This window comes from Augochlora pura, chromosome 2 (assembly GCF_028453695.1).
Source record: "Augochlora pura isolate Apur16 chromosome 2, APUR_v2.2.1, whole genome shotgun sequence".
In the NCBI taxonomy this organism is placed as follows: Eukaryota; Metazoa; Arthropoda; class Insecta; order Hymenoptera; family Halictidae; genus Augochlora; species Augochlora pura.
This window is the reverse complement of record NC_135773.1, coordinates 16,727,855-16,741,512: the sequence shown is the minus strand read 5'-3', so window position 1 is coordinate 16,741,512 and position 13,658 is coordinate 16,727,855. Positions and strand designations below refer to the sequence as shown.

The window sequence follows — 13,658 nt, the reverse complement described above, 5'->3', positions numbered from 1 at the left end:
TAATATCAGTGAATCTTTTTTAATGTATTATTTAAACAAATTAAGATATTTAAAATCGGTTGGAGCACTTATATTCCTTATTGCAAGATACACAACTTTCCATTTGAATCATCCCTCTAGCTCTAGTAGTTTCACAGATATTCGACTAAATGTATAGGGGCTGTTTTACCCCCTCGATAAACAAAATGGTCGCAGAGAGAAAAATCCATGTACAACGCTTTTACAAGAATCGACTCGATCTAAATTTTTATTAAGATTCAGGATCAACCCTTGTTAATGTCCTTTGCTTTGTTGTCCTTTACGTATTGGATTTGACATCCGCAATTGACTTTCTACCCTTAGAATTATCTTTTCTACTCGCCAAGTTCCATCATAGTCATTAGAAATGGCGATATCGGATTGTCCCTTCCGATTTCGCTGCGAAAGAAGGCTAAAAACAAAAAAACGCAAGAAATTTCGAACTCACCGCAACCCCGAAGGGAAGAGAACTCTCGAAAAAGCTTCTCGGCGCAGTAAAAATCCTGTTGAAAAAATCGCAGCAGAGCCGAGAGGTCTGTGCGATTCCGGGCCGACATGGTGCGGGTCGTAGTACGCTTGTCGTCCGTACATCGCCGAGACACCGTGGCGGCAGCAGCAGGTTGATGGATGCCGGGTCTCACGAGAAACTGCTCGGACGAAGGTGGTGGGGGGTCCGCGGGTACATTCCATCTCGACGAGTATTGGTAGCCGGCGTCGCGTCGGTGGCGGGTATCGGTGTGGCTGTTGGCGGAACTGTCGCCGGTCGATGTATGGGTAGCCGTCTAGCATTGGTGTGCGTGGCCGGTTGGGATGGGTAAGGGGCGAGTCCGGTGCGCCGGCGGGGAGGGAGTAAGTAAGTACGGTGGGTGCCAGGGCGACCCTTGGTTGCGGGTCCGTAGGATACCCGGGGAGACAGCGGCACGGAAGAAGAGAGACACGGGGAACGGTCGGGACTGTTGGCAGAGCGAGCCAGGGCGAAGGCTGGATGCCGCGAAAGGAGACAGAAACAAAACGAAAGGACAGGGACCCGGTATGAGTCGAGTAGGAGAGGGTGGGAGGGAGCAGAGGAAACCGTGGGGGTGGGAGGTGCCCGGCCGAGAGGACTGGCCGGGTGGTGGGGGCCGTTTGTCCACGGTCACCAACACACGCGCTAATCCGTGCTGGCCAAACAGACGACTCTCTTTCTAACCCCGTCTGTGTTCTCCTCTCTGTTGTTGCAGCGCTGGCGCGACTCTCGGGTCTCCACCAGCAGCGGCCGGGTGGGGATGTCGTCTCCAGCCCCCGAGTCGTTGGTAGGGAGGACAAAAGCGGCGGAGGGAGGGCGAGGCAGGCGACGCCGGCGACCGCGGTGACGACGACGCCGACGACGCCGAGGGAAGGAGCTCGCGGCGGTGGTGGCTGCGGCGGCGGTGGCGGAGGCGGAGGTGCCGATCCGACGACTGCCACCGCCGGGGGAACTCCGGCGAGTGGGGCCAAGCAGACTGGTGGGGAAACCGGTGGTGGGAAGCCGAACTGTGGAAGTGGTGGCGGATCCAACGGTGATGGGGACTCCGGTGGTGGGGGAAACGAGGCTGGTGGGGGCCGTGATGTCGCGGAGAAGGAGGAGAGGCCACCGGCTTCAGAGAGTGTCGAGCCGACGGCCGCGTTTGACGTCGCATCCCTCGTACTCTACGGCTCGCGCGCACTACCGATACGCCTTAAGATCTTGCTCGATCAGTTGTTCAACCAGTTGCCGCACGCGCAAGTGACACGTTTACTAGCCGCTTTCGGCTGGACGTACGAGGATTACGCAAGAGGATACATACTGCAGGTGAGTCGTTACACTGTTCTGCGAATTGGCGGTCCACCGGCCATAGGCCACCCTTCTCAAGGACTCTGGAAAAGGTCGTCGCCGCAAAGTTTCGTGAAAAGTGCCAGAGAATCGTTTAGAGGTGCTTTGGACCCGGCAATGTGTTTGACTTGACGGCTGACGGACGAAGTGACAGTGTGACGGGGGTGGGTTTCCTGGGGCCGGTTGTGATCTATGCTATACGATAGAGGGTCGGGTCGTCGTTGATACTCTCCGTAATATCGAGAGTGATTTTTCTGGTAGGCTAGTGGTATAGGGTCTGGGAAGCGACGTTGGTCAGACTAGTGGAATAGGCTTCGTCGTGTCAGATGAACCATTGACAAGTTGATTAGGCTGGTACACTTGTTTAAGTAGGTAGAATCGCCCAGCACCAACGTCGTCTACGATTCGCTCGTTTCTTCTATGCCAATTTCAATAGAGATCAGGATGATAGTCTTGCTGATTAGGGACCAGTGTCGATCTACGAATCCTCCGATTCCGATCGCGAACTTCGCGGGATCATCGATCTCGCCGCCTCGAGACAAAGTGAGCTTCGGCAGCAAGTGTCGGACAATCGTTGATCTACAAACGGATTTCGATGACGCGGATCGTGAACTTTGTGGGAACTCGGGAGAACAAAGTGAGAATCGAGGACCAGTGACAAGGACGTGCCAGTGATTCTCGACGCCGAGTGATCGTCGTCGATCTTTGCCGCGTGATCGACGGTAAGCCTACGCGACCGGGATCGATCCCGGAAGCTTGGGACAGTGAGAACGCATCGACGAACGGTGTTTGAAAGTGCAGATCGTGGAGCAGTGAACGTGTGCCCGTTGCATCGAGATCGTCTAGATCGCGGTGATCGTACTGTCGCATGGAAATCGGGATACGTTCGTCCGGCGCGATGTCCTCCGGATGGATCGAGGAAGGATCTTCGATTCTCAGTGTTCTCGTCGGTATAAATCATGGATCTCGAAAGACGCAACGAAATTTCGGAGACAATTGAAGTTTGGATTTTGTGTGAGATCGATTCCTGTTGTTGATTCATGTGTTGTGAGATCGATGACGTAGACGCAAGATCTATGTATCGATGACTGGAAAGGATCTATGAAACTCGATGGATCTTGTGAAAGATGAAAATGTCCTATACAGTGAAGTATTCCCGCGGCTCCGGAAGATCGTGATGTGGAAAACGAAGAGACTGTTGAAATTGATTCGCGAGGATCTAGGAGATTGAGCAGTGAAATGACAGACTCTGAGGGACACTGATAACCTACTGTAACGATAAACGTCACTGAACGAACGTTTGTTAACAATGCTGCGAACCGGACAACAGTGTAAAGTGAAGACCGCGCTATCGAATAATTAATCACTGCCATCGACACCGCTCGTTTCTACGCATTAAGTGAACAGTACCTAGTTGTGCGGAACACTCTGAAGTGACAACAGACCTTCTTGGCGAACCTCTTTTACAAGCGGTCAACGAACATACTTGACAAAATAGGCAAGTTCGATCCCTGCCCACTGAGAAAATTGTTGTGCATTCATCGCGAAGACACCTCGAGGTATCATCTCGTGAAGCGTGTGACAAAATTGCACGTTTGGAAACGAAACACCGTGTCGAAGATCTACAGAAGAGAGAATCAATAATCGATCGCCGATTCGATACTCGAAATCTCGCCGCCTCGAACCTAATCGGTATTGCTACAACTGCAGCGGGAATGCACCTCTCCCGAGTCGATCGAACAATTCGAAACCAAGGGACCGATTAATTACCGAACGAGATCAATTAATCATCGATAAAACCGAACCACGGTCCAATTATCTGAAAGCAGGGGCAGGAGATCGGCGAATTATGCAAGAGGGACAATTAATCGTCGAAAAAACGAAGACGAACGGTGTCGCGAAAGAGTGTCCAGCGGCGGGATCGGGTCAATTAGCCCGCGAGCCGATCGCTCCGATGATTAAGATCGAAAAGCGGCTACGCGGGAGAAGAGGTGGGACGAGTGTAGGAGGCGAACGAGGAAGAGGACGAGGACGAGGAGGCGACGAGGAAGAACCGGAGAGGAGTGGAGAGGAGAGGAGATGAGAGACGAGAGAGGCGAGAGATCGTTCGGGCATGTTCCTGGGAAACGTGTCGCGGCGTAAATTCCGCGGAACTTTGAAAACACGCGCGCCGCGCGTACACGGGCCCGAGACATTAATCTCGCGAGTCGCGCTAGAAAATGGCCAGTATCCGTGTAAACTGAATTGCGCCGATGTCAGCGTGAAATTAAAACGTATGGAGAACCGGTTTCCACCTCGACACGGTGTGCTCGCTCGCTTCCTCGCTCTCGCTCGTCCGCCTGTCCGCTCGCGCGCGCTTGCTCTGTCCACGCGGAACCGACCGGAGAACCACGACGCGACGCCCCGGAATTTAATCGGCCGAGCAGAGCTCTACGCGCTCGATCCGAAATCGGCTTGATCTTTGACCGGGAACGGTGCATCTCGTGAATCGCGCGATCTTCGGCCAGAGTTCAGGCTCCCTTGATCTTCGCGATCCTCTCGTTCGTCCAGTTCTGTTATAGCTTCGTCTCTTGGAACTCTGGGATTTTTGTGTTCGGTCTAGGCGTGTCGGCGTCGCTCTCTCTCTCTCTCTCTCGATCCAGGAATCTCTATGCAGGAAACTCGAAGTGTTCCACGATCTTCCTATCTCGTCTTCGGGTGCTGACCTGTAGCATAAACTATTCGATCAACACGTTCTTATGCGACACACTCCAGCAATGAGATGGCCATGAGAATCGGGGTTCAAATGTAGCATATTCGAAGAGAAACGCTTGAAATTCCTTGCGTTCTATCTAGAATTAACTCAGTTAGACATGTTTTGATTACTTAAAACAAAATATCGTGGAAGCATAGCTTTTCGCTGATAAAGATTTGAGTCAGATCTTCCGATGAATAATGATTTAAGGATGCACTGTCAGAGTTCTGGTCGATATAGAATATAGAGACTCTTGCCTATAAAATTCTACGACAGCATTGCACAAAAGTCTGGGTCTTCCGTTCGCTATAAAACTTTGCAGTTCATATCGAATGTAAAAGTTCCTTTATATACGCTGCGAAAGCCGAGTATCTGACAGTTTTAGCGTTCTGTTTTGGAAGAATTCTTTGTATCGCATGCTGGAATTCGATATCAATTTATAAAATTCCTCACAGTTTCTTGCATTGCTTGCATTTCTAGCGCCACTTGCATGTTACATTTATTACAGTCCCAGTGTTTTCTTTAACCAAGAAGATGCGCGTTCGATTAAACATTGTACTCGAATACAACCGTCCATTCCCAGCATTCGATACAGTAAAGCAGAAAAGCGCACTTAACCCGCAGCGAGTGATTGACTATATTTATCCATTAAAACCGTGCCATTTATTTTTTTAAGTGCATCCTAAGACATCAAAGACTCCATTTAAATAACACTGCCAGAAAAAATATCGCAACAGAATGTTGAAACAGAAAGCAACAGACTCTCAGAAATTTCACATAATTTCGAAATGTATGTGCAATACGGGTACGTTTAACCAGTCAACTGTTTTCGACGAATACTCTCGTCACGAGGAAATGGAAAGATTTTATGTTTTAACGAATATACTCGTCGAAAACAGCTAACTGATTAAAAAGGATTTCCAGTCTTTAATTCATTATATATTTTTTAAAAATGTTGCACTGAAACAAGATATAATGAAAATTGAACTTATACAGCATAATTATAGCAACTTACACACTCGTCAGAGTTTGCAACAGCCAACCGCTTCAAAAAGAAACCAACGAGAATGGATGAACTGACGGTTGACGTTCTCAAATTTCCTAGGCTGTTCTTTGGAGAGATAAAAATCGCATGAAGTACAAGAAAAGGTTCCGAATATTTCCTCTTCTCTTCTCTGCGACTGCGAATTGCATCATAGACGTGTGTGGTCCTGAGAATCCGGTGTCCGGGAGTGTCGTAGGTTCGGGCAGAAGGTTCGCGATCACTCAAAACTGGCGGAACGTGTTCGGAATGCGTATCCGGGGCCGCCCTTCGTTCGTTCACGCACGTTTTTCTGCGGGTCCGAGTCCACCCCGAGGGCGTCTCGTACTTGAAATCACGATAATGGGTGATTACGATGCCCGCAGGGCCACAATTTTTCCCTGAAATTCTGTTAGTTTCGTCGCGAGGACCGGTCCCCGGCCCCTCGAAACACGCTGTCCATCATGCTTAAGCGATTTCGCCCTCTGGAAACCATATTTCAAGCTTTTTCGCGGCGAGAACAAAACCGAAACGACGCTGACAATCTTCTTAACCACTTCCTCTCTACCGTTCTTCGCGAGACCTCTGAAATTTACCGCCGACTATGTGTGTTTAGTGTCGTCGAAAGAAACTCGATTGTTAGAACTGTACGGCAGATCGAATCGGCCTATTTCGTATCCTCGTTGCGCAACGATTAAGAACACGACGAAAAGAATCATTCTGCTGGATTGTTGTCGAGCATTTTTTCATCCGGCCGGCGCATTAAATCCGAAGCTACGTGTCGAATTTCAAATAAAAGCCTCGGAAAAGAGCACGACTGACTGAGATGTAAACACATAAAGCTATCAGGGAGGTGCAACAATTTTCGCATTCCACTTTTATTTGTCAAAGAGGCGAAGGGAACGCGCGGCGCGCTATAAACGAAACTATAGAACACATTAACATGTCGCCTTGCGAACACAAGTTGAACGAGTTCATTTGAATACGCGGATATAATTTCGTGCCAACACTTGCCGCGGCTAAATTCTCGTATCAAAATTCTGACGCGCCGTGCCTGACAGAATATTACACTTCCGAGGACCGTTACCGAAATAGCTAGTGGCAGCTAGCGCGTCGAAATTCGCACTATGCCACGTAAAACCGGCTCCGCTCTCAACTTTGCTCCGGCGCGACGCAAAAATCGCGACAGGAATGTCGCGGGGACTGGTCGGATGCGCTAATAACTTATTGCGGTGTTACCAAACGAGAAAGTCAATGGATATTTATACGGGGCGAACACGCGAGATCGAAGTTTACATTCGGTGACTTTCACTGGAGGCATCGGTTACCTCGTAATGTATCTTTCCGAGGGACAATCGCGCGCCGATCCACCGACTAATAATCTCGAATTACGGCCGATCTTGTAGACAAGCAGCGGAGAAACTCTCGTGGACCCGTCTCCGCTTGGCAAACTGTCTTTTCATCTTTATAGATCCAACGGGTTCCGTTGACTCTTCAATCACGGTCGCCGCGATCGCCGTAATCCTCGCCGAAATGGTTACTTTCGATTTCAGAATAAGTCATCGGGACACGTCGCGATAAAGCAACTCGTAGAAATCGTCCGCTAGAATTTCTTAGAGGATACTAGACACTTACGTTACTCATCGGAGTGCATTTTTCCAACAAGTTTATTGTGAATGTTATTTCGTAAACGGAGAAGAGAAGTTTCGCAGCGTAAGATGCTGTGAGTGAGCTTTCATCTGGTAAATATTTTCGCGACGAGCTTAGCTGCCTTAAATTGAAAGGAAATTTTAATCGACGAAAAACTATTCTGTGCTGGATAACGCACGAAGCGCATAATTTTACGGTTACTTTGTGGTGTTGAAACAAATGTCTAATTTTCGCCTCGATTAGCAAATTCGTCTTTCGGCTGACGCTTCTGTGGCCTGCTTCTTTTTCTTGTCTAGGACGGACAAATAAACGCTTCGAATTCCGTAAAATAACTAATCAGCCAGCGTAGCGACGCGACGGGCCGACAAACGAGATCCGCTGGACGTTGTTTGACAATTCTGTTGGCCTGGATCGCGTCAAACGCTGAACAGATTTATTATCGCGGCGCGTCGATCCCCTGGAGATCATCAAAGTGCGCGAAAATGAAAAATTGGAAAACTGAAATAGACCTGGTCCATTGCATAGATTTTACAATCTACGGAATCGATCTATTCTTGAGATAAATTATTTGTCGTATGCATAATTCACTGTTAGTAATGCACATCGGTATTTTTATTCATTTATGCAGAATATTTTCAAATGCAATAATATTTTTAAATGCAACAACATATAATTATTCCAGCAGCCCAAATTTCATTGTTAGAAATTTTCGCTCGCGTTCGAACTTCTTTTTTTAATCTGCCTAACTTCAGCACTTACCAATCTATCAGGGATAGTTAGGGGCGTTCCTCGACCATTTGAGACACCAATAATTACATGGATAATCATCGGTTTAACTTCGTAATTATAGTTCCTCGTGTCACTGCATCGCACGAATCGAACGCTGTTCGCGTGACATCTGTCGGTAAAGTAGTACGCAAGAACGAACATAAAAAGCCGTTCAAGTAACCTATTAATAAGAATTTAAATGTAAAAAGACTCTGACTGAATTATTCGTTACATCTAGTAAAGAAAGATTGATTTCATTTACGAATGATGTGAAAATTCGCGAAAGAGAAATGCAATCTACAAAATCTACAAAAATTGGATCGAAATCCATGGTGGAACATGATTCTCTTTTGAACAACAATTCGAGACGACTATCCGCGTGAACTTATCTTCGGCGATAAAGTATCCCTGGAGGATCGTAAAGACGAGAAGAATCGTCTTGATAGAAATTAGAGTGGAAATTCGAGACGATGGTTTCTTTCCACTCGATTCTCGGTCAACTCCTCGCCGCGCGGAAACATTGTGAAAGCGTGAATCCGTAAGAACTGTGCAAATATCGAGTATCACGTGTCCCGCCTTCTTCTTCGCCGTCTTCTTCTTCGGCGAAGAAGGCAAAAATCCTTTCGGGATGCATCGGTTCGTTATTACCGTGTCGTATTTAGCATCTCATTTCACGAGCGCCGATGAACAGCGATGGTTTAACCGGCGAGCCCGATTATCATAATATTCGTGAAATGAGAAGGTGCTAATTCTCCGGTTCGCCATTATAGTTCGTCGTTTATTATACGGCCGCGCCGATAGCTGTCTCTTAATGAATGCGTTAGTCTCCGGGTAAACCGTTTCTGGAGAGCGTCGACATTAATCAATGGGTATTTAGCAATTTTCGTCGGGTTTCTCCTCGAATTCCGGAATCGCCGCGAACGTTGCCATCTTGATCCTGTTTAAAGTTGCAGTGCAAGTTAGCGGCTCGGCTGCCGGCTCTACCTAACCGAAATAAATACACCTTCGAAACGGTAGCATACTTTTAACTAACCAGATGGACAAAGATGATCCGCCATGTTCATTGCACAGGCAGCGATGCATAGGCTGATGTTCGTTATTATACAACAGATGTGTATAGAAGTTAAAACTAATTGAAATGCAAGAAGTGCAAGGCAATCGAAAATGTGCTTCTTCTCTTCGCAATTTAAACATGGTCGAACTAATACGATAACAATATCCGTCAATTTTTCTGACATTTCATAGCCAAGTCAGTCTTCGCCAAGGCATTTCTCCCGCAAACACGTAAAATTTGCAACCAGATGATTAGAGTCGCTACACGTCCCAACTTTAGAGCCTGCGAGCGTTAGATCGTCGGTAAAACTGTTAGTAAAATATGGTGTTAACTGCTTCTAAGTAGTTCAGCTTCTGCGAGTGACTAGCAACGCGGATGTTTATACGTTTACGCAGCGTTAAAGCCTCGGACAGTATACAATCTGCAAGGTTCTATAGAATTTCTAATCTACGTCTCCGCTCCCGATCCATGGAAAGAAGATGCTCCGCGCGCAGTTTCTCCGAATTTGGCTACAGCAACGTCGATGAAACACCTAATCTTTCAACTAGCAAATGAATGGAAATTCGGTACGCAATTCGCGAGAATAAACGAATAGTTCTCGAATTAACGTCTGACGGTGATGCGTGCAATACGCAGTAGTCGAAACAAGTGGAAACGGTCTGCCATGAAACGACACGGCGTACGCCTGAATGCAACGCGATTTCTTGGGAAAAGACATCTTCTACAGAGACGAAAGCATTTTAGTATCACTGTCGTTGGAGGAAGTGGAGTGAAATCGTTCGAAGGCTGGGAAGCGCCTCGGTGCGTTCTCCGCGATTTTTCGCGACTTATCGCTAGTGGATTCGCGGCTGCACCATCTCGCGGCGCTCGAGGTCGCGGACGTGGAAACGGTAAATCATATCGCGGCGTCGTTCGGGGCCCGTATCGAGTACGTTTCGCCTAGTGGAAGCCAATTTCGCACGACAGGCCGGCAGTACTCCGCGGGCCGGCCCCGTGGAATCCGGTAGGGTTTCGCTGGGAGCCAGAAGCGTTGCAGTTTACTGGCGGACGATGCCACGACGGAACGCTTTAGAACGTGAAACCGCCTTTCGAGCTGCGCCGAGCCTGACCGAGCCGAGCCGCGCCGTGCCAGATTTACGAGCGAATTCTGCGCCAGCGAACGCGTCGCGAATCGCTCGACCCCGAACGCTACGCCCGGCAGAGCTTTCGAGCGACGTCGATAGCCCTTTGTCGATGCCGGAACGCGCCACGATTTCTTGCCGCCGTTGTTGCGGCCTATTCCTACCGCGGGAGATCGTTTACTTACCAGATTTCGCGGGAACGAGCTGACCGTGACGCGTCTGCCGGACTGCCTCGATAATACTGCACGATTCTTGCGTACAATGCCACCAGGAACTCTCGAAACGTGACATTTTTTACGCTGCTCAACAAAATTGTAACAGGCAAATTTCGAATGAAAATCGACCATCTTTGACTCGCGGTAACTCTGCGAACAATCTTCGCAGGATGACGAATCTTTTTTTAAATTAAAGGGGGAGGATCGAACTTGTTTCGACTCAATATGGCGTCGCATTGGAAGAATAGCAGTGACAACGTTACATCAAACTTGAAATCCAAAAACAGCATCTTAAAGTAGAGATTTCAAGCGTCAATTTAAACGAACAGTCATTATCATATGAAACATCATATAACAGTCATTATCATTATCATAAACAGTCATTATCGTTATAATCAGACAAAGTTGGATTATAACTCAAAGGATCTTGAATTTGATAATATATTTTCTCTTTTAGTGATTTTAACGAGTTGCACAAAATTGGAAAGACGTTCTTCAATGCCCGTAATCTCTCCCCGATTTCGTATAGTAAATACTATATAAAATTCCTAATCTAATTATAAAAGTTTAACTGTAGATAATTGTCTGCTCAACAAGGAAATTAATAGTACAATCTAACAATAATTGATTCGCGTGAATGGAGCGATTTTATTTTCATTTACTTATACATACAAGCAAACACGCATTTTTATAACAGCAGAAATAAACATGTGACTCCTAACAAATGGCGGAGGATCGATGAATCGAGTAAACAATCTATAAAGACTTGTTTCAGCGTTCTAGTGCTGACTAAAATGTGTACGGCTTGTTCTGCAGTGCATGTAATTCTGTCAATCTCTATTATTATTTATCAATGTACATGTCCAATGTCCACGAACGCGACGATTGTATCGCCCACGACAAATTCACATTTCTGCTCGGCAATCGCTGTATACTACGCACCGACGTACCTTTCTTCGTTCGAAGGTTCGAAAAAGGGTGGAAATTTCGCTGCGGGTAAAATCGTATTTATATATATAGAATGAGCATATCTTATCTGCAGGTTATGATTAACGTTCCGGAGGTGTCGGTCGAGACAGCGTCCCGTTGCATCTTGGTCATAAATCGAATCTCGGGGAACGCGCAAGCGATTCCGCGTCACAATGCAAGGTTAGACATTGTAATCGCGATCCCCGCGATGCGGTTCGACAGGGAAAAACTCGTTGCCCACGCGAATAGTTCTAGGCTGAAACGAGCCGGGCTCACGATTCTCGTGTTTCGCTTCTCGTCTCGCGGGCTCGAAACTTGCGAAACTTCGTTAGGAGGAGGATGTTTCTCCCGGAGGAACCGGGTTTCTTTCCGGGACCCATTAACACGCTCGGCGTCGCGCCACCAACGCGAGAAAAAGTAGCGCGGAATTCACTCGGTGAGGTTAAATTCGGACAGAATTGATCTTTAACCCTTTCGGTACGAGCACTCTTTCCGCCGTGACACTCTCGCTGTACGAGACCCCGCGCCGAAAATTGCCGCCGCACATGACCAGTCCTCCTTTATAAGAAGATATTTCCTAAGCGTTAAATAAAAACTGTGCTTAATAAAAGGACATTTTTTAGCAATAGTGTTGCTTGTAGCTTAAGAGATACTCAGAGGTACTTATATAAAATATTAAGATTTATTTATATAAAATTCTGTTATTTATACCGGTCATCGCACGTGCGCCGGATATATCCGGCGCTCGGCCACAGCGGTCGTCGCGTGGACGCCGGATATATCCGGCGCTCGTACCGAAAGGGTTAAACGCAATATACTGGACCGAAATATTGGAAGGAAGAATGGCAATAAAGAACGTTCAATGGTACATACTGCGTCGGGAATGAGATCGCACACGCTGCCGGACACTCGTTAAAAGGGAGACGAATTCGACGTAAATCAGAAGGTTGATCAGTGTCATACTTAAGGCAGGCCGAGGAAACGAGGATTGGCAATTTACCGGGCGGTGCAGAAGTGTCGCGCGGCTTCTACTTGTTTCACCGCGGCTTGCGTAATCGTGTAATGAGACGGTAATCGAATTTGATTAGGAATTCGCCGTGCAAGGCTCGTCTGGTTTTCTACCGGCGGTTGATCCGGCATTTTCGTGCGCGTGTAATTAGGATTCAGCGCCAGCAGTTGATTAGCCGGACGCCGATCGAAGGCGAGAAAGGCATACGTCGCGGAGGAGGAAGTCGGTCTAAGTGAATCGAGAACGATCGAGAAGTTAAATAAATCGTCCGGGTGGCTATTGCGGGATCGCGATAGCACCACGGGAACTCTGGTTCGTTATCCCGGCACCGTTGACAGCGGTAATTCTATAACGATTTTTCTCCGCCTCGCTTATTAGCCGGACTAGTCGTCCGAGCGATGCCGATTTTTCCGAGGCGGCAGCCGTGAAAGGGTCTCGACCGTGACCATTCCGATGGAAATCGAAAGCGACAGGCTGGTCGAGCATAGAGATGCTCGATGTTGCATAATATAGTCGAACAGTTGGGAGAAAATTGGTGCAGCTCTGTTTCTCGTGGATAGAACAGTCCAAAAAGAGTAAAGAAATCGACCGGGGCGAAGACCAGAACGTATAAAATGCATTGTCGAAATGACGCGAAAGGTGTCGCTTTTGCTATAAAGCAACAATATTATATTACACTATTTATAATATTATATTAATATTGTAGTATAATATATGCAATGCTATTATTAACATTATCTAATAAATATTGCATAAATTTGAAGAGTAATCGGGTTACGAATAAAAGAGACACCATGAGACGCATAAACCATTTTACCAATTGCGCTGTTAAATATTAAATCACCGCTGTTAAATTTTGTTCCTCGTAATGTTTATTTAGTTTGGATTACGCGTATTTCATTTGTACAATTTAGAATGGTCTATAAGAAATAATAGTACTAACAGGTGTTTCTCATAAACTGTAGAATAAATTAATCGAATATAAAATTATCTGTACAGAACGTTCGAAAATTGAAGGACTAAACGGAAAAACTAAAAATACATGCAGCCAGAAGGTTACGAAATGATCAAGCTATAAATTACGCAGATTACAATCGTAGTGACATAACTAACATTTTCAAAAATGTTAAATGTTTTCGAAAATGACAGAAAAATGAATAACACTAACTATAAAGTCATTACAAACTATCATAGCTCTAAATTATCTTAACAATAAATTTAGTCTTAGCAAAGAATACACGAGTTTATAAACATTAACGCTTCGTGTT

The 13,658-nt window shown here is 46.7% G+C and overlaps 1 protein-coding gene across 1 annotated transcript in view; it reads left to right on the top strand.

Annotated features, from left to right (window-relative positions):
• The window catches only part of LOC144478262 (uncharacterized), a 431,063-nt gene that overhangs the window by 392,199 nt on the left and 25,206 nt on the right, over positions 1 to 13,658 (top strand). The window contains exon 4 of the mRNA XM_078196029.1: positions 1,239 to 1,828. Within this exon, the coding sequence (XP_078052155.1) occupies positions 1,239 to 1,828 (590 nt within the window). The remainder of the gene's footprint in view (positions 1 to 1,238; positions 1,829 to 13,658) is intronic.